This window comes from Convolutriloba macropyga, chromosome 14, assembly GCF_964194025.1.
Source record: "Convolutriloba macropyga chromosome 14, txConMacr16.3, whole genome shotgun sequence".
Taxonomy (NCBI): Eukaryota; Metazoa; Xenacoelomorpha; order Acoela; family Convolutidae; genus Convolutriloba; species Convolutriloba macropyga.
Window position 1 is genome coordinate 24478510 of NC_134481.1, and position 21743 is coordinate 24500252.

Sequence of the window (21743 nt, forward strand, 5' to 3'; positions counted from 1 at the left end):
CAAAACCTCAAAAACATAGAGATAAAGCTGAAAATTGCAGACCATTCGCCTTACCAACTGTTTTTTAAATGTCTGCCTAAACTTGTTGCGAAGAATCTTGTCTTGAAACATTGTGAACAACCAAAGTTATTTGGCGAAACATAAAGTGCATATAAAGCCAAGAAATGCGCAACTAATAGTCTGATCGTATCGATTCAGCACTTAAATAAATCATATTTGGCTGACATTTTCAAGCTCAGTCAACAAATCTCCTTTTACATATCTGGAAGGAATCGCAGTTTATAATGCTTACAAAACTTCAAAAACATAGAGATAAAGCTGAAAATTGGAGACCATTAGCCTTACCAACTGTCTTATAATTGCCTGTCTAAACTTCTTGCGAAGAACCTTAACTTGAGAACTTATGAACAACCAAAATTATTTGGCGAAAGACAAATTGCATATAAAGCAAAGAAATGCGCAACTAATAGTCTGATCGTATCCATTCAGCTCTTTAATAAATCATATTTGGCTGACAATTTCAAGCTCAGTGAACAACTCTCGTTTTACATTTCTGAAAGGATTAGCAATATACAATGCTTACAAAACCTCAAAACACCTAGAGACAAAGCTGAAAATTGGAGACCATTCGCCTAACCAACTGTTTTTTAAATGTCTGTCTAAACTTAATGCGAATAACCTTGTCTTGAAAAATTGTGAACAACCAAAGTTATTTGGCGAAAGATAAAGTTCATATGAAGCAAAAAAATGCGCAACTGATAGTCTAATCGTATCGATTCGCACTTAAATAAATCTTGTTTGGCTGACATTTTCAAGCTCAGTCAACAACTCTCGTTTTACATATCTGGAAGGAATAGAAATTTATAGTGCTTACAAAACCTCAAAAACATAGAGATAAAGCTAACAATTGGAAAACATTAAACTTACCCACTGCTTTCTGTCTAAAATTGTTGCCAACAAGCTTGTCTTGAGACATCGAAAACAAACAAAAGATATTTGGCGAAAGTCGAAGTGCAAATACAGCAAAGAAATGCGCAACTGATAGTCTCATCGTATCAATTCAGCACTTAAATCATATTTGGCTGACATTCTCAAGCTCAGTCAGCAATTCTCGTTTTACATATCTGCAAGGAATCGCAATTTATAAAGCTTACAGAACCTCAGAAACATAGAGATAAAGCTGAAAATTACAAGACAATTAGCCTTACCAACTGCCTTGTAAATGTCTGTCTAAACTTGTTGCGAAGAACCTTGTCTTGAGAACTTGTGATCAACCAAATTTATTTGGCGAAAGATAAAATGCATGCGAAGCAAAAAAATCCGCAACTGTTAGTCTGATCTTATCGATTCAGCACTTAACTAAATCATATTTGGCTGAGATTTTCAAGCTCAGTCAACAAATCTCCTTTTACATATCTGGAAGGAATCGCAATTTATAATGCTCACAAAACCTCAAAAACCGAGATAAAGCTGAAAATTGGAGACCATTAGCCTTACCAACTGCCCTGTAAATGTCTGTCTAAATTTGTTGCAAAGAACCTTGTCTTGAGACATTGTGATCAACCAAATTATTTGGCGAAAGATAAAGTGCATATGAAGCAAAAAAAATGCGCAACTGATTGTCCGACCGTATCTACTCACCACTTTATTAAACCATATTTGGCTGACTTTTTCAAGCCCAGTAAAAAACTCTCATTTAACATACCTGGATGGAACCGCAATTTATAGAGCTTACAAAACCTCCAAAATACTGAGATAAAAGAGAAAATTGAGACCGTAAGCATTACCAACTGTCATGTCAATGTCTCTCTAAACTTGTTGCGAAAAACCTTGTCTTGAGATATTGTGAACAAACCAAACGAAAGACAAAGTGTATATAGAGCAAAGAAATGTGCGATTGATAGTCTGATCGTATCGACTCAGCACTTAAGTAAATCAAACCAGTTGTCAGAATTGGTTGAACTTCTTTTCCTCGATATCGAATAAACATTCGAAGCGGTCTGGAGAGTTCACAAAATTGATTACAGAAATCATCCCTATGTCCGACGTTCCTCAGTAAAGCAAAGCTAGTGTACCCCCAAGGGAGCCTCTTGGTGACAATACTATCCTATTTTATGTCTTGTAACAGAAAACACTCCAGCTTAATTAGCAAATCACTTTGCATTGTAATCCACATCACGCACCAGGAACTTTTAACTCAGCAAAATCTAAGAAAAACTGAATGAACTCATAAAATGGTGTGAAGGCTCAAAATCAAATTAATTCCCACCAAAAGAAACCATATGCTATTCGAAGAAACAAATTTATGCTTGCATATCAATGGGAAACGTATACAAGCCAAAAACAATATCCTAGATGTGATGTCTTTTTTCGAAAAAGTTAATCCTTAAGATCCGATAAACTATATGATGAAGTTTTCTCTTCAGGAGATCTAGCAAAAAATCCTTCTACTCTAAATCAGCTGATAGCTTATTTAGAGAATGATAAGTTGCTTGCACTAACAGTTGGATAGAAAAAAGTGTCAACTACAGAAGCTCTTCTATATTGCACTGAAATAATCAGATATGATAACAAAAATCGTTACCGGAGCTTTTTAGACCTAGCCAAAGCTTTGATTCGATATCATTCCATTCTTCTACACGAAACTAAATTTTTAGGACTTAGTGAATAAGTAAGAACAATTTTCAAAGTTTATTTAGAAAACCGTGTTCAAAGTCAAATTCTCGAAGTATGAATCAAGTTTGATACGGTTTAACCTTGGAGTACCACAGGTGTGCTGGGTCCACTGCTCCTCAACGTATATGTAAACAATATGAAACATGATAATTATGTGACCTCTAACAGAATCCAGTAGGCTGATGACACTTTTTTTCGCTGTGGAAAAACAATTTTTGAACCAAAATTACATCCTGAAGAACGCATTGCTAAACTGATTCTTCTCCAGACATATGCGTTGAACGTAAAAAAAACCGGATTCATTGTTTTTGAGGGCCCGTAAAAAGAACAAAGTTGAAGGAACAGTTGGTAACTGATGTACAGACTCGAGACAATTTTTTTATTTTGACTGTAGTCTTCCGATAAAAATGTCTTCCAATGAAAATGTCTTCCGAAAAATTTTTGTTGGTATAACGGTCATTTACTCCACCAGTATCACATTTCCAGAAAAAATAGATTGGTTTTACTGCAAGCTCTTGTTTTAAATCGTCTGCACTACCAATTATGTTTTTTCAGGTCTTAAAAATCCTTTCTAGTTACTCTAAATAAACAACGGGGGGATAAAAGAATGTTTCAAAAGAACCAAATTTTAGAGGACCACTAATCCCAAGAGTAAACACTGATTATACCAGTAGAATTCCTCATAAAGTATCGACTTTGTTAAATAAAAGCTTCTAGCATTCCATGAACTCAAGCTAGCATCCTTGGTGTTAAAATGAATGAATGAATGAACGTACAATTTTTCACTCGTCATGAGGCAATTCGCCCAAAAAGCGGGCTTGCCAATAAAATACAAAAAAAACATTTCTGGAATGAGTTCATAAATGACCCAACGTTTTCGGAAATGAATTCTAATCTCAAATCTTTGAGATTTATACTTAATTTGACCTAGTTTTTAGGGCGTCAATTACTCTTCTAAATATTAAAATTAATTTTGCATTTTTTTTTCTCATAAATTATTTTATCGCTCTTATTTTGCCAAGATCTTTTTACACATTTTTAACTTATTACAATTTTAATACTTCTCAATACGAGCTGTTTATTCAAAGTAATTAACAAAGTTTTTAAATCTCATACGGATGGAAATGTTGTACAAAACAATTTACTGACCTCATTGAGTACCTTCACCACAATTTCAGTGTTAACTCAGATTGTCAATTCAAAGGGTGAATTGCAGTTTTTTAACAGTCTTAACCCTTTACGCTTTCTATTAAAATTTTCACTGCTTAACTGATAATAAAGCTTTAATCTTAAATAGGAATGCAAAATTCAGTTATTCATTTTTTATGCCATGACAATCACATTAGCTAAAATTTAAGTGGTTTTCTATGCGAATCGCATTCAATGAGTAAAGGTAGGCAGTCGCGGAGCAGTGTCCCAAATATTACTTTTGAATGAATAATTGTAGTTAGGTGTTATTTATTGCATGACACGTTTGGTTCTCTATCGTAGTTGTGATTTAACGAATACCATATAAAACAAATGTTCGAAACGAACAGTTTATAATTTTTTAAGGCAGCCGACTGCCTTAAAGGTTTTAAAAGTAGGAAACGATTAATATAATATAAACAACTTTAAATGTCTCAAACTTTAATTGTCCCAAATGTTAATTTAGGAGCTGAAAAGAAAAAAAGAACTAAAAAAATTTCCTCTTTTCCATTTTGAAATAGTTAGCGTCTTTTCTACGCTTACAGACAGACAAAAGAAGAAAATAACAACTCAAACATTTGTCCAAGATTAAAAACTGTTCTTATTGGGTGTGCAGCTTCTGTTTGATTCATAAAAATAATTCATTCAATTTCTAAATTAACGTCAATTTGGTTTAAAACATGACTAGATATCACCAAAATGAAATTTTATCGCTCTGACCTAATGACTAAGCCTTTTTAGCTAATCTCGTTTCTTACCTCTTTCAAATTTGTCAGTATTCAATAAATTGCGTAATTCAATCGAAGAATCAGCCACATTTCTTTTCAGTAGAAACAGTCAGTGACGTAAGTCAGCAACTAGACGTCCAAGTCGTGATTTATGAGGACCACATGATCAAAGGTACAACAAATTTTAAAAAAATCATCAGTGGATGATCGGGAAACAACTCGAACAGTCTTCTCTGTAAAGACAAAGTTTTTTAACACTGGTACTTCGGCAGTTTAAAAATTAGGCAGAGAGAAAACTTGTTCTCAAAAAACCAAGTGATCTGAAAATTAGAAAAACCCAATGATTCCTTGTTAGAAAAGTACCGCTTACAGCAAAATTTTTCTTTATCTTCTATGCAATTGAAACCTTCAGTTTATTCAGACAGTAATAATTGGGCAATCCCAGGCTCAAGTCTTCCTATTTTTGACAAAAGTTTGAAAAACCCCCAACTTGATAAAACGTTAGATAAATTAGAATAGATAGATAGATAGAAATCAGATCATTTGAAAAACCGTAAATAAAAGGCAACAAAAAAGAAGATTGAACAATTTTGTCCAACGAATAGTTCGAAGAAGAATATGTGAAAAACAATTTCTTAGTGTCGGTTCAATATCGTGAGAACCGTCAAATTAATCAATCGGATATCAAACTAATACTCGGCTAGCTGTTACCTAAGCTCCAGACAATTGATACTGTGCCTGATATAGACATAGTCTATTCAATGATTGTACAACCATTTTCGTGTGAAAAGAAACCTTGTTCTTAAAAAAACAACTGAACCGAAAATAAGAAAAACTTAAATTATTGCTTGTTATAATACAAGTATACCTAACAGCAAATGTTTTCTTTGCGATTAAAACCTTCAATTTATTTGAGCTGAAATGGTTGAGCCATCGCAGGCTCACAAATTTTTCTATTTATGACAAAAAATTGAAAAACTGCAAGAAATTGGCTAAAATTAAATTAAGTATCACAATTTTGTGTCGCTTTTCCCGAGCAAAACATTGTTTTATAACACAGAAACACTTCACCCTCTGGTAACTTTCACTTAACCCTCTGGTAACTTTAACATAATTGGAGCAAAAAGGGTCGTTTCAATTCCCAAAGAAAGCGGAATTACAAAAATTGCAAGAATAGATTAAAATTTGGCCAAATGGAAGAAAAACCTCAAAAAGAATTGATTATTGAAGAAACCGCTAAGTTTTATGAAACCGCTATCTGAACATGATACCAAAATTACAGCCTATTCGTGATTAACAATTTAACCACAACAAAGTTGTAATATTTTTTTCCTTTTATTGTTTTTCTTCAAGTTTTTTAATAGCTCCCCTTTCTTAACATACGATGAAAAATTTTTCCTAAGGACCACAAATTAAGGTATCTCCTGAAGGAAAGAAAAACTTTCTTTCCTTCAGGAGATACCTTAATTTGTGGTCCTTAGAAAAAACCGGCCTTGCATATATATATATATATATATATATATATATATATATATATTCCCCCTAATTGATAAATTGTTGAAACAATTGGTATAGAAGATCACAGATCAGATCAGTTGAAAAACCGTATTATGAGGGATCAAAGAATTTTAAAAAATCAATAATTTTGCCCTAAGTATAGCTCAAAGAAAAATAAATGAAAAAAATTGAGTGTCTGTTCAAAATTGTGAAATATATAAAATCAACCGATCGGAAATCAAACTAATAGGCGATTATTTGTGACGCTTCAGACTTATAAGCTGCAGACGATTGATATTGTGCCTGAGATAGAGATAATATGTTCAACAATAATGTAACCATATTTATGTGAAGAAATTATTGTCATAAGGATTGCAGCATCAAATTTTTTGGTGAATTATAGCAATTGCTTTCTATAGTTTTAACTGGGTTCAAAAGATAATTATCAACTTCAATTCATTATTTCTCAACAAAATTAGCGGAACAAACTCAATTCTATTAGAAGTATTATTTGAATAAGATATCATTATCGATCTAGAATGACTGGATTTCGGGATATTCATGTAGCTAACAAAAAAAGGAGCCCGAAATTGACTATTGAGGTATCCGGCCACTACAAAAAGTATGACCATTCTTCAAATAAGAATCTAAAGTAGTACACACTGAGCAAGTCAGTTCATAATATTTGCACTTTTTCAACAGTGTTTGCTTGTCAGTAGTGTCGAAATGGCCACTCTAGCTATCAAATACGGTGAAATCAATTTTTAAAGATATTTTGCAATTATTGTTAGTCGTTCGTTTTTGGGAAATTCTTAGTGCAAAATATTTTACCCGATTTCGGAAAACGACAATCAAAAAGGGTATATTTAAAAAATGGGCGCACTTCTTGCTTTTGTTTGTGAAACAGCTATCTTTTTTAAGGATGGTTACACTTCTGAGAGCCATCAGAAAGCCAGCATTTCCAAATCACCAGAACACCAACAGCTCAACCAGCAGGGCTTTAGCCCGTTCCAGAAGAGCAGTGATTCCAGATCCAACGGAAACGCCAACACCAGCCCCTCGACCGGCTCAGACGTCCAGTTCACGTACGAGACAACTGACCAATCACAGAGCAGACCTCATCACGAAAACAATTCGACGATCACGTGCGAGTGTTACGTCAGTGCTCCACGAATTGATATTTTCTCCCGAGTGACATTTCCTCTTACATTCTTTATTTTTAATGTTTTCTACTGGATTTTGTTCATCCATCAGGCCAGGAAAGCCTCCTCACGCTTAGACTTGACATCTTAAATTCAGTAGACAGAAAAATGGACTGTTTCCTTTTTACCCCTTTACCAACTGATCAAAAAATCGGCTTTTCCCCCGGCCGTTAGATTGTGACACTTTTAATAAATTGGTGGAAATCGTCATTAGTGGAAATAGCTAAAAGTTCTCCTGGTGAACCAATTACCTCATTTTCTAACAGGTTGTCAAAATTGAGAGTTATGTACAGAAGTCTTTCCAATCACAGAGGAAACAGTTCCAAAGATATTGGCCTCTTTCCCTCTTTCCATTACACCCCCCCCCCCCCCCGTTAAGTGTGCAAGAGTTTTTGCATGGGTCGCGGGTTATGAGTTCTTTTTACTAGGGCTTAGATGGAATAGGGTCAAGTAACGTACAATTAAAGAGGAGCTAGTAAATCCGATTTTTAGCGGTGTCATATCAAAATTGTTTCGCAACAGTGCAATCCAATAGACAATGCAATTTTGAATACTGTGTAATTTGATAATCGTAATAATTGAGACTTTTTAGAGAATTTCAAATTAATATCATTAGCCGACTAACGGTGAACCCCGGACCTCCAGGATGCCAGTTCTTAACCACAGCTAAAATGGCGTTGATTCTCTACCGCTCACAATTAATTTTTCTTTCTGCAATCAAGTTTGTGGCTAATATAATAGCTATTGTGAGCGGTATAGAATCCACTTAGATCACCCAAAAATGAATTCAAACGTGAAAACTCACGAAGTCAAAGAATGTTCTAAAACAAAAGCGCAAAAACGGTCAAGCAATTATTTAGCATAAAACACGTTTACAAATTAATTGCGTCAAACGTCCTTTGGAACGACGATTAAAAAAAGCATGGCTGAGAAATAGTGCTATAGTGCCCTTGAACTATAAAATATCGGACAGTTGCAGTTTGAAATGTGCAGTGAAAATAACGCTTTTAACGCAACAAAAATTCTAGAAATTGAAAGTTTTTTATTGAACAATTGCAATCTTAAATCCTATAGATTTCAGAACAAAAACTGGTGCTGGAAATAAAAAAATCATACAGACATTATGACACATTTTATAACTTTTAACGAATCATCTGAACCACAATGGTCTGAAATCTGTCATCATGTACTCCTCTCCGAAACCACATGGCATAAATGAAACTATTTACGCAATCTTGTTTAGAACATTGTCACCCAATAATTTGAAGCTGTAGCGAAATTCAGTCCTCAGAGCGTAAAATCAGCCATCAAAAACTAAACAGCAGCGAACATGAACACAGATTGGCATTCGCAAAATATCCATTTCAAAGAGGACTCTTACCTCCTCTTACCTGTGCAATGAAAGAAGACCGGAATATGTAGACAACAAATGATTTGTTTTACTTTCCGGATGCCCCAAATATTTGCACTTCAAATTATACTTTAGCCAATTTTGGGCCTTGTCTATATGATTATTTTTATTTCCAGCACCAGTTTTTGTTCTGAAATCTATGATTTAAGATTGTAATTGTTCTTGCGCAATTTTAATCTTCATTAATAAAAAAACTTTCAATTTCCAGAATTTTTGTTGCGTTCCACTGCACATTTCAAACTGCAACTGTCCGATATTTTCTCGGTCAAAGGCACTATAGATCGTTGAAAAATTAAATACTTTTGGAGCTGATTTCAGACAAGCCTCTGTCCTACAAAAAAAGGCTGAGGAATTTGCAGGGGAATTTAAACATGCAGGAGATGAAAAGCGAATTTCATAGCAAATTTTCTTCTTTGCAACCGAAAAAAAAACATGCCAAATAGAAACTGTCCAGGAACGACTCGAAAAAGGAAAATCTGATTTTGAAAAAGTGCCATTTTTTTTTTACTACTTGCACAAAAACTGGTTTTTTTCTCGCCAGACTTGCGCCAATTCTGATTTTACAATGGCCAGACTTTCACAAATTCTGATTCTTTACTTGCCAGACCGGCACCAATTTTAATTTAAAAGTGAACGGTAAATCACCAATAATGGCCGCAAAAACGTCTAAATAGCCGAGGACACGTCGAAACTAGCCAAAAAACGCCATTTTACTATGAATCTCAACCTTCATGTTGACATTTCAGCTATCTGAAAACGAAAACTTCGTAAAAATCCATTCAAAAATGGGCTTAAACGGCTACAATACGGTTTAGAAATCCTCCCGAAAAACCCTAAAATTGGGCCAATTTGGCCAAATAGCCTCCCAGGATGCTAACTTAGTATTTGGTATGCTTATGGCATCATTTTATAGCACCTGGAAGAGAGGCCAAAAATAAATGTGAAAATCGTGTCACGATAAAAACATACCCGGCAGATTGCCGGAAAATAGCCGCCGTTGATTCCAATAAGCATGATTAGGATCGAAAGAATAGAAGATATTGAAAAAAAAGATTTTTTGTACAAAAACATTTTTCAAGTCCGATTTATTTTGATGACATTTCGTAGTTGAACATACTTCTGTTTCTTAGAGAGAGGCTACAGGGTTACTATCAATACCAATAAGCATTAGAGATGGTAACTAAGACTTATAGGAACGATGTTAAAATAGCGGTCATCTGAAATTGGGCTTTATGGGTTTATCCCGTTTCTACTTCTGACTTCAATTTTTTTATACTGACTCTGTTTATTTTGAATTTCTTTGCTGAGCAACTGATGTTCAAAATCAATTGAGCAGAATGAGAGAAGAGAGAAACTAGCCTAGAGAAGTCAAAAAGATTTCACGCAAAATGTTGAAAAAGCGTTAAAATGAGGTAAAGCGAAACATTTTTTTATTCGACGAAGTAAAAAAAAAAATAGGAGCGCTATAATAGCCGGCTGAGAAGATGAGGGCAGCTATTAATTAAAAATATTATTGAAAAGTTGGTTGAGACTTTCCAAATGCAATTCAAGTCTGATATGACTAATACAACTGATATCTTAATGATTCAATGCTGATTTTTTTAAAAAAGACTAGCGTTTATACGTGCGCAGTACTAAATCGTACTAGATGTTCGAGAAAACTTCTTGGGTAAACTTTATTCCCTACAATCTGTAGAATTGAAAGAAGACTGTCAACAAAAACACCATATGTTAACAACACCATGTTAAAAACACCATAAATTAACAAAATCTGAAAACAAATAGAAAATTTTCTTTTCCAAGACCTAGTGTTGACCTAGTTTTCCAACATCACTCAACAGAACAAGTTATTAAAAAATGACCCGCTGCATACTTAGAATGAGTACATAATACAACAACCGTGCGGTAATCAAAGCAAAAAAGACAAACACTACAGAAATTGGCGAAAACCAGATCATCTTTCACAGTCAGTGGCGTCAAAACAAGTGAACCTCTACAACACATTCCAAAATCGTTAACTAGAGCATAAGATAGCACTCTAAAGGGTCTTTTTTAGTAGTTCTATTGGCGGAAAAATGGACATTAGAACTACGAATGTCAGGGCAAAAAAGCAAAGGCAAAAGACAAAACGGTAAGACGCACAAAAATAAAAACAAAGTATTTCACTCAGTAAAAATGTTAATCTGGCCAAAGTTACCCTGTGCTAGGGGGCCAATAAGAACTGTTATTTTGAGATAAAGGGATGTTTATTTTTTGGAAAGAACGTTTCATAACGAAAAAATACTACTATGTCCTCAAGCTTCTGATTAGATTTTGTTTATACTTTATTAAAAACTAACGCCATCTGTCACAAAGAGGACTACATGACAAGACAAATACTGATAACATAAATACGACCAATTTTTGCAAAAACTCAAAAAAGCGCTCAAACTTTCTAGAAATAAGATCTTCCCAAAAAATGAAATTAAATAAAAATAAGATCTTCCCAGATGAAAGTCGCAAAGACCAATAGCTAGGGACTTGAATTATTGTCTCTTCTAACTCATTCTTCACTAGCATCCGATGAGGCTAGTCATTAATGAGATTAAATGATAAAACAGCAAAAAAAGATCGACAAAAACGAGCACAAGAATTCACAAAAAACTTTTTGACAAACGAACAGCTTAAATGTCAAAAGCATCAAAAATTTTAAACTGAAACGAAAAATTGATTGATTAAAGCATCCTTATTAGACGATCGGACCGGTCATGAGAATTAGTTCTGAAAACAATTCTTCTAAAAACAATTAGTTTCAAAGTCAGAGAAAAGGCATCAGCTTTGAAATGAAACATTTCTAACGAAAAAAACTATTATGATATCACTCCCTAATTAGATTTAATGCTGGGACAACGAAAAAGTACAACAAATATTGTCAAAATTTGAAAATACGTTACAAACTTTTATATGACAGCCATGAAATCGTACCATTAATAAGTATGATTTCTGCCTTATTAGGAACAAATGAGACATGTTATTAATGGTATCAAGGGACAGAACAAGTGAAAAATAAAGATAACCGACTAACGTCGGGCGAATTGCTCTCGAACGACCGGCGAGCGGTTGGCTTCGTCAGTAGCTAGCCATGGTTTAGTGAGGCTAGCTTTAGCTTGATTCGACTCTTAACTTTTAGTTTTCTAGCCTTGTAAGTAAATAAATCAAATTGTAAAATCAAATAAATCAAATCAGTAAAAAACTGATACTTGAAAAATTTGCAATATTGCAAAATTTAAAAAGCTTCCAGATTTCGCAGTGAAAATGTTCAAAATTAATTTTTTCTCTCTGGAGTGAAATCAATCGCAAAATTCAACAAAATCTTGCTAAAATTCAAGATATTAAAATTTTCTAGACCATTTCATTGCCTCAACAGAGATCCACTATCCCTATTTCAAGCTTTAAATAGTTTCACTGGCTCATAAAGATCCATAAACTTGCAACATGATAATAATTTTCCGAAACTTTTAAAACTAAATTTTAATCAAAAAATTGCTAAAAATGGAGTCATTAAAATATTGATAACCATTCCATTTACTCTGCAAAAGAAACTATGCGACAGTTTATCATCAAACCTTGGAGGAGGTCCCTAGGCCCCTGGTGCCAAAAAACATGATAGTAAAAAAGATTCAAAAAAACTTGAAATTGCATTTTCTTTAAAAAATTGCTGATATGAAAATCTTAAAAAACATTCCATTACCTCTAGAAGCTATGCAGTTACCTATATTGAAACCCTAGAGGAGGTTATCTGGCTGTTGAGGCTGGAGAAACCTAAAAAATGACAAAATTCAAAAAAAAACATTGCAAGTTGCATAAACAAACTGCTAAAATTAGTGATAAAAATTGAAAACTAATCCGTGGCCAAAAAAATATATTTTTCAGTGACTTATTATCAAACCCCATTCAAGATTTGCTGTTAGACTGCAAAACCTGAATAATGACAATAAATCAAGACAAAAAAATTGAAAAAATTGCAAGTTTTGTAATCTTGTCCGTGTGTTAAATAAATTCGTGTTGTTGAAATCTTGAACATTCCATTACATTTAGAAACTATACAGTAACTTATTGTCAAACCCTAGAGGAGGTTCCTCGTTTCTTGAGGCTGGGTAAAAAAATTAACAAAAATTGAAAAATTAATCGAAAAATTGCGAAAATTTGTGATAATAAAAGTTTGAATTTATTCCATGGTCAAAAAAATTTTTAAGTGACTGATAATTAAATCCTTAAGGAGGTTTTCTGGCCCCTAGGTCCGTAAAATCTTTAATGAACAATGTCAAAAACCTTGATAAAATTAGCACGTTTTGTGAAAAGTATGCTAAAATTCGTGATGTTAAAATATTGAAACCATTCCACTACCACTAGAAACTATGAAGTAACCTTAGAGAAGGTAACCATATCATAAAGCCCTAGGGGTTCCTTGACACCTAGGGCTGCAAGAACTCAAAAATGACAAAAAATTTTCAAAAGGCTTGAAAAAAATTCTAAAAATTACTACTATAAAATTGCGTGTTTTTAGCGATCGGTTGATCGAACGTAAACACGGTGGGGGGGGGGGGGGGGGCTGATGGAGGAGGGGGTGGGCAACAGTGGAGTGGGGGGCAACAGCGCTGTGTGTGTGTGGGGGGGTGGGGCAATAGTGGCGGGGGGTCAACAGTGGAGGTGTCTTCAACCTCTCTTCCCTCCCTTCACACCATAAGTACAAGTCACCAAAACGGTTTAGCTGAAACAGAGCTGAAAGGCTCTAAGGGCACTTAATGCCCGCTGGGCGCAACCTGTTTATCCCGTTTTTGAGGACGAAAAGTCGAAAGCGTCAGACGAAAAATCGGTCAAGCGAAAAATCGCATTAAAAAAGACCGACAGGACTAACTAACATAATTGCTACAAACTTCGTTTGAGAGCAATTAATAAAGTGGCGAAAATCAAACATTCACTAACATTTTATGACAAAAAATAAAGCCAAAGACACAAAAAGCATTAGCTGCCCGTTGATGAATTCAAACAAATGCAAATACGCTCAATTAGAACACATTTAACATATTATTGCAGCATGAAAAACAAAACTCGCTTTCGAAAACCCAAACGTTCAAAAACCGAAAACTGACCACTTTAAATGCAATTTGAAAAAATCACGCTTCGAATCTACTCGCCTTTTGCTCCCTTTACCACTCCAGTGTGATTAAAATCACCACTTTAATTTGATTTTCCACTGACGTGAAAAAGACGCAAAATGTGTGAATGGATCTTAAAAAAAGATAGGGCACTAATACAATCCAAATACTTTTGATTGTAAAAAGAACCACGAACACCCGCAATATAGCTCCGCTTAGCTGACAGCTTCGCAGCTATAGAAAAGTCAAATTAATCCTTGTTATCTATGCCCTAACCAACATCACTTAGGTTCCAAAAACTGAACCAAAAATTGCATCAAAATATCCAAGGCAATTTATGAACAAATAAGCGGAAAAACTACAATTATTCATTAAAAAATTTGGAATATGCGTTATTCAGATCTAGTTAATGGGTAAACTGTCTTGCTCCCGTTCCCCGGAACTGTATGCCAATTGTTCCATTGTTACCTCAATCAAAGATATCGTCGTTAAACTTGAATTCAAAGCAATTTGCGAGCAATATTTATTTTAACTAAAAAGAAATATACACTTTAATTTTATAGCGCACCATAAATCTTAAGTTCAATGTCACGAAACAACTTTAGTTTTGGGGAAACAAAAAGATAAGCATTATACATTGGGGCTTGTGTTAATCGCTCACTGCAACAGGCCTGAAACAAACTACATTACAGAGAGAGAGAGAGAGAGAGCTCCAACAAAAACTTGCATTTCAATAAGTTGGCGGGCGCTGCTCGGCGTTTCTTATTCAAATGCATTTCCTTCCACCCCCAACCAAAATTTACATAAAAAAGGTTGCAATTCATACCAATAAGGTAAAAATTAGGTTGTGTAAAGATCCCAAATAGGCATATTCCGGAGGAGGAATGGAGGCGGGGAGGGGATTATTTATGAAAACAGTTCGGTATGGACACATTTGACGGCATCTTTTGGCGGATTGGGTTACGTAGATTGGTTACTATTGATACTGTTGTTACTGCTGCTGTTATTATTTGAGCTGGTGTTACAACTGTTTGTTTGTTGACTACTGATTGAGGGAGAGGCTGAGTGACTGCTGGGTGATGTGTTGTTAGTATTTGTTGAGAACAACACAGCCACTCCAGCCACTGCTCGTGACGTCATCATGTGACATTTGATGTGCCATTCGCCTATCTTGGGATCGAACACTTCAACTATGTTCAAGTAGTGCACGCCGTCGTGACCACCTACAACACAATACATTATTTCATAGAATGGATCTACACCCCCTTTGCATGGATTTCCAGCAATGCTTAGTTTTCAAGGATTTCAGAGGCAAAAGCGATATTAAACAAACAGCAGATTGCTGAAAATGCCACAATTGCGTCCCATGGACCTGATTGGGATTGAAACAAGCAACGTTGGACGAATTGCAATCGAACGATAGGTGGGGCAATTTAATTCAGAAGGGATTAGAGCTTAGATAATTTTCACGGGTTCCCGCCCAAGGAGGGGTTCGCCCCCCCCCCGACCTCGAGCGGAAAAAAACAGACTAAAGCATTAACCACTCGCTTACCAATGCCTTGCTAAACGTTCATGCAAAAATTCTACATTAAAATACACACACGTTCACATTAACTGCTTCAAATTTAGTTCGAGAACAGTTGGAAAATCAACTGTTTTACAAAATCCAAATAAGTGGTAATTTCACAGATTTTTGGCTCTGGTACTTAGATTGACTGTTGCTTATTAATGAAACGATGAAGAGACTCGTGTCAATACCAATAAATTTTGGTATTGGTAACCAAGACGTGGTAACTAAGAAATATACTCGCAGAATGCCAGAAAATAGCCACCGTTGAATCTCATAACCGCGATTGGGATTGAAAAACAGAAATGAAAAATGACTTTCCTACTTAAGGTGTGAACTCTTTTATTTGTTTCTGTAGATAGACATACTCCTGTATCTTAATAAGAAGATATAGGGACTAGTATTAAAAATATGATTAGAGATGGTAACTAAGACTTTAAAAGTTTAAGTCGCGGGCATTTAAAATTGGGCTTTATGAGTTTATCCCGTTTCTATTTTTGATTTCGTTATTTTTATGATTCCAATCATTTTATATTGCTTTGCTGAGCAACTGCTGTTTAAAAGCACTTTGAGAAGAATGAGCATAGAATGAAACAAGCCTAGGGAAATCAAAAAATTCATGTCGAAAAAGCTGCTAAATATGGTAAAGCGAAGCAAACTTTTATTCGACGAAGTAAAAAAACATCGGGATAAGTCCCAAAACACAATCCAAAGAATTGCATGAAAACTACTGAACAATACCAGCCGAAGAGACAAACAGTCTCACGAGTTTAAAATGATATAACAAACTGAACGAAAATATAATTATTGCTAAAAAATCTTCCTCAAGGCAAAATTTGATCCATTTAAATATTCTCGTTAACCAACAACAAGCCTCGAAAGGCGTTTATTGGCAACTAAAGATAGAAAAAAAAGCGAAAAATAAGACAAATGCTCTAAAAAAAATTTGAAAGTTGCGAAAATTTAAAAAGTTTCTAAATTTTCGATATCAATAGGTTAAAAAACATTTTGTCTCTCCAATCTGTCCAGCAACCCATCTGCAAGACCTAAAAAAAGTTTCAAATAAAGCTTTCCCAGCCGCTGCCGCACTCTAAGCGCTTGCAAGACTACCAAAGCCAGCTATGGGCCTCCAACGAAACTATTTACCACCGGGCGTTATCTGTTTATCCCGTTTTGAAAGATCGAAGTCATGGAAAATTAAAGTCATGGAAAAAACCAATAGAGCACCAATACAATCTAATTTTTGGATCGTAAAAATAGCATCGCCGCAATAATAGCCAGCTGAGATGAAAAAAGCAACGGGCGTCTAAAATTGGCCTTTATCCCGTCAATATTTTCCAATTCTTTTACGACATTCACACGAAACGCTTTGAGTTGCATTGCTAAAAAGCTGCTCCTCAATTGCAGATTCTGCCGAATGAGCGAAGAATGAAAACAACAAGTCTGAAAGACCGAGTTATTGGAAAAAGCCGGCAAATCAGAACATAACCGACAAACGTCGGGCGAATTGCTCTCAAACGACTGGCGAGCGGTTGGCTTCGTCAGTAGCTAGCCACGGTTTATTGAAGCTAGCGCTAGCTTTATTCGACTCTGCAACTTTTAGTTTTCTAGCTTTGTTAGTAAACAAATCAAATAGAAAACTGATATTTAAAAAACTTGCAAAATATTGCAAAATTTTAAAGAAAAGCTACAGATTTCGCAGTGAAAATGTTCAAAACTACTTTTTCTCTCCTTGAGTTATGTCAGGTAACACATCTGCAAGACTTGAAAAACTTCGTTGGCCAGTAATGATAGTTAAACTCAGAAAAGGACAAAACACTCAAAAATTTTGAAAACAATCGCACATTTTGACAAAATCTTGCTAAAATTCAAGACATTAAAATCTTCAAAACCATTTCATTGTCTCAAGAGACTTTCCAGTATTACTATTTCAAGCTTTATTTAGTTTTACTGTCTCAAAAAATCCATAAACTTGGAACATGATAATTTTCCGAAAATTTAATAAAATTTATCAAAAAAGTGCTAAAGCTGGAGTCATTAAAATATTGATAACAATTCTTTTAATCTAAAAAACTATGCCACCGCTTATCATCAAACCTTGAAGGAGGTCCCTAGGCCCCTGGTGCCTGAAAAAAATGATAAAGTCAAAAAGATTTAAAAAACTTGAAATTGTATTTTTTTTTAAAATTGCTGATCTTAAAATCTTGAAAAACCTTCCATTACATCTAGAAGCTATGCAGTAAATATGCTCAAAATTTAGAGGAGGTTATGTGGCTGTTGAGGCTGGAGAAACCAAATAAATGACAAAAAATTTCAAAAAACTGAAAAAAAATTAGAAACTGCAAAAAAACACTGCCAAAATTTATGATAAAAGTTGTAACTAATCCATGGCCAACAAAAATTTTTCAGTAGCTCATTATCAAACCCTAACAGAGGTTTCTTTTGGGTTGAAAAACCTGAATAAATGCAATACTGACAAATAAACTGACATTAGCGAGAATAAACTGACAATAAATGTTAAAAATTTGAAAATTGCAAGTTTTGTCAAAAAAGCTGAAATTCGTGGTGTTGAAATCTGGAAAAACAATCCTTTACATTTAGAAATCATACAGAACCTATTTTTGAAACCTAGAGGAGGTTTTTCGAGTCTTGAGAAAGCTAAAAACCAACAAAAATATAAAAAACGCAAGTTTTCAAAAAAAAAATTGATAAAAAAAATCATATTAAAAAATTGAAAGCTATTCCATGGCAACTAAAATTGTTTCAGCAACTTATTATCAAACCGCTAATAAAGGCCAAATTCGTCATGTTGAAATGCTGAAACCATTCCAATACCACTAGAAACTGCAGTGACCTAACATAAAACCCTAGAGGAGGTTTCTTGACACCTAGGACTAAAAAAACACAAAAAATACGAAACATTTTTAAAAAACTTGAAAAATTTGTGGAAATTAGTAAAAATTGCGTGTTTTTAGCGATCGGTTGTTCGTCAGTAGCCACGGGAGGCGCGTGGGGGGGTGGTGTGCACCGGGGGTCTGATGAGGAGGGGGTGAGCAACAGTGGGGTGGGGGCAACAGCGCGGTGGGGGGTTGGGGCAATAGGGGGGTCAACAGTGGGGGTGTCGTCAACCTCTAAGAACCGCCCTTCACAATTAGTATTAGTCCAAATAAGTTTGAGCTGAAACAGAGCTAAAAGGCTCTAAGAGCACTAAATGCCCGCTGAGCGCTACCTGTTTATCCCGTTTTTGAGGACAAAAAGTCAAAAGCGTCAGACAAAAAATCGGTCAAGCAAAAAATCGCATAAAAAAAGATCGACAGGACTAATATAATTGCTACAAACTTCGTTTGAGAGCAATTAAATATAAATTTTATTAAATTTTTCAATTACATCTCAACCGCTCATTTGTCTTGAAAAACAGCAAACTTAGTGAAATATTATATTTTTAATTATACCATATTGAACAAATTTTTGCCACCTTTCCGAATACAACTCTTCTAAGAGTAATCACCAATTCGAATATAGGACACTATGTTTTCCGAAGTCTTCAAAAGATCTGAAGCAAGCAATGAATAGAGAAAAAACTTCTTAAAAACATTCATCGAGGAATTTATTTAGTTTAGGTAGGAACGTTTACTACCGACAAGACACCTAAATTTTTTCCAATATGAATGCTAAAAATATCTTGAACCTATTTCCTTGAAACTGCTGGTCGGATTCGAATACTTTGTTGCCGTTTTTCTCGCTAAACTTCAAATAGCAGCCAAGGAGAGCTTCCCACAGCTTCTCAAAGGACGACGCTCCGTACATTTCAAAACGTTCACTTTTTCACAAGACCTGGAATTGTTTAATTTATTCGGGGAGGGGGGTGAAGAGTTTTTATTCTTACCTGACCAAAGTGGGGAGAATATAAACGAACATTTCACGCGTGCAAATTTGAAATGGGTAGTTGAATTTAGAATTATTGAACTGCTGATCTGTTGAATTAATTACCATAGTTATGATAACCAAGTTAATTATAATTCACCGTTCTTTTTGATGAATTTATTCGGTGCATTGCAACCACATCGAACATTATCTTGAGTTGTATATTGTTTCAATCACACAGCTTTGCAATGATTAGCGTTTTAAAATGTTTTCCGCAAAGTATTTTTTATCTTAATACACAGTCATATTTTCCACTGTAAAAATTTTCACAATTTCCACTGAAACCTTCGCCGACCGATTGGGATCAGTCTCAAAGACCGAGGACACTCTTATTCAATCCTAAAGCAACTAACTTTGGCTTTTCGGATTTTAGCCCCTTAGCTTACTGGTATTAGAACCCAACCCAACCCCTACATTCTCATGGTCGATCTAATCAACAGAAAAGCCTACTTTAATGCACTTGTTCAATTACGCAGACATGCAGTAGTACATACAGTACTTGTGAGTTGACTGTGACTGACCTATGGCGTATATCTTGTCGTTTATTACAGCCACTCCCAGTCCAGAGCGACAGCTGCTCATGGGAGCTACTAGACTCCACCTGTCCTCCTCTGGATGGTACCTCTCCATTGTAGAGTGGTTGCTATTCCCATCATACCCTAAATAAACCAATCACATTCCTTTACTCTCAATTCTGTCCAACGCAGTATGATCTTACATCTATGAATGATCAACACAAGCACAACAGTCAATCAAAAACCATGTTCCAACCATTAACCTGATTGGAGAACTGTTTTAGATCGATTAAATCAAAGTCTCCCATTTTTCAGCTATAATCCTGCTTTTAGTGTCAACTAAATGCTTGCCTTTTATACGGTGATAAATAAATAAATTCTATTTGTACTGTGTCGAAAAAGCATAGTATTGAACAATATACCCGACACGCAATTATAATACTATAAAGTCGGTCATCCAAGTCGAGCTGTCAATAGCAGTAATACAATTAATCGGTGCTTAAAAAGTACGCAAAACTTTAAGAAATAGCAATTTAATTTTATTTAACCTCCTATGGCGTATAACTTTCCACACAGTGCGGCCACCCCTGCCCCTCCCCTGCGAGTGTACATGGTCTTGACGAACTTCCAACAGTCACCAGATAGGTCATATTCCTCCACACTCTTGAGGTAGGAGATTCCGTCGTGACCTCCGACTGCGTACAGTTTGTTATTCAATAGAGCCATCGACACATGTCGTCTCCTGCAGTTCATTGGGGACACGTACCGCCAACAGTTGGTGTCAGGATCGTATACCTAGAAACAGATACACGCAAATATTTAAACATACCGGGCAGATTGCCGGAAAATAGCCGCCGTTGATTCCCATAACCAAGATTGGATTGAAAGAAGAGAAAAACTAGTGAAAAAAGTGAAGAAAAGTGCGAACTATTTTGATGTCATGTTGGAGCTGAACGTACTCCTGCTTCGTTGTGAGACCACAACGGGTCTAGTATCAATACCAATAAGCATTAGAAATGGTAACTAAGAACAAAGTTCGAGTAACGGGTATCTAAAATTGGGCTTTATGGGTTTATCCCGTCTCTAATACTGACTGTGTTCATTTTGAATTGCTTTGCTGAGCAACTGCTGTCTAAAAACAATTTTAGCAGAATGAGAGAAGAGTGAAACTAGCCTAGCGAAAACAGATAGATTTCACGCCAAATGTTGAACAAGCAGTGAACTAAGGTAAAGCCAAAAAAAAAACAACCGACGAAGAAAAAAACATAGCAGGACAAGTACTGACGTACAATTCAAACAATTTTCATTGACTCAACAAAAAAATAGACTTAGAAAGGACTAGGAGTGAATTGGGTAAACTATTTCTAAAAAAAATCAGATCGAAAAATAAAAACAGAAAATCAATGTCAAAATTCCGCATGTGAACAAACAACCACTAGCGAGAAAAGGAAATTTGGTTCAAACAGAAAACTAGGCCTAGAATGAAATATGAATGATTTTGAAAAAACATTTAGAAAAAAATCCGATCCAAAAAATCGAAAAAAAAACAGTTAAAATCAAAATGAAATTGCCTCATGTGAAAAAAAAACCTCAAGCGAGAAAGCGAATTTTTGTTCAAACACCGTTTTCGCACTCCAATTTAAAATCAGAGCGTAAAAACAATCAAGCCGCAAAACCACTCGCTTTTTCGCTCCACTTCCTGTTTCGGCGTGACCAAAATCAGTACTCCAATTTGACTTCAAAAATCCTGAAAATGTGTGAACAGATCTTAAAAAAAGACAGCGCCCCAATACAATTCAAAATTTTTGAATTGTAAAAAAATAGGAGCGTTATAATAGCCGGCTGAGAAGCTGAGGCGGCTATTAATTACACAAACATCTTCATGTACTAGAAAGAT

The 21743-nt window shown here is 35.1% G+C and overlaps 2 protein-coding genes across 7 annotated transcripts in view; one reads left to right on the forward strand and one right to left on the reverse strand.

Annotated features, from left to right (window-relative positions):
* LOC142353662 (gamma-aminobutyric acid receptor subunit beta-3-like) overlaps nt 1-7887 on the forward strand; it is a 171889-nt gene extending 164002 nt beyond the window's left edge. For all 5 annotated transcript variants that reach the window (XM_075405959.1, XM_075405960.1, XM_075405962.1 and 2 more), the window contains one exon: nt 7011-7887. In XM_075405959.1, coding sequence (XP_075262074.1) covers nt 7011-7382 — 372 coding nt within the window. In that variant the 3' untranslated portion in view covers nt 7383-7887. The remainder of the gene's footprint in view (nt 1-7010) is intronic.
* A 6435-nt stretch (nt 7888-14322) lies between these two features.
* Nucleotides 14323-21743, reverse strand: part of LOC142353456 (uncharacterized) — a 51832-nt gene continuing 44411 nt past the window's right edge. The window contains exons 6-9 of one of the 2 annotated variants that reach the window (XM_075405705.1): nt 20395-20641; nt 19853-19990; nt 14818-15063; nt 14323-14511 (exon numbers count right to left, since the gene is read on the reverse strand). In XM_075405705.1, coding sequence (XP_075261820.1) covers nt 14498-14511; nt 14818-15063; nt 19853-19990; nt 20395-20641 — 645 coding nt within the window. In that variant the 3' untranslated portion in view covers nt 14323-14497. Of the gene's footprint in view, nt 15064-19852; nt 19991-20394; nt 20642-21743 lie in introns of both variants that reach the window. The other variant, XM_075405704.1, reaches the window with a different exon arrangement.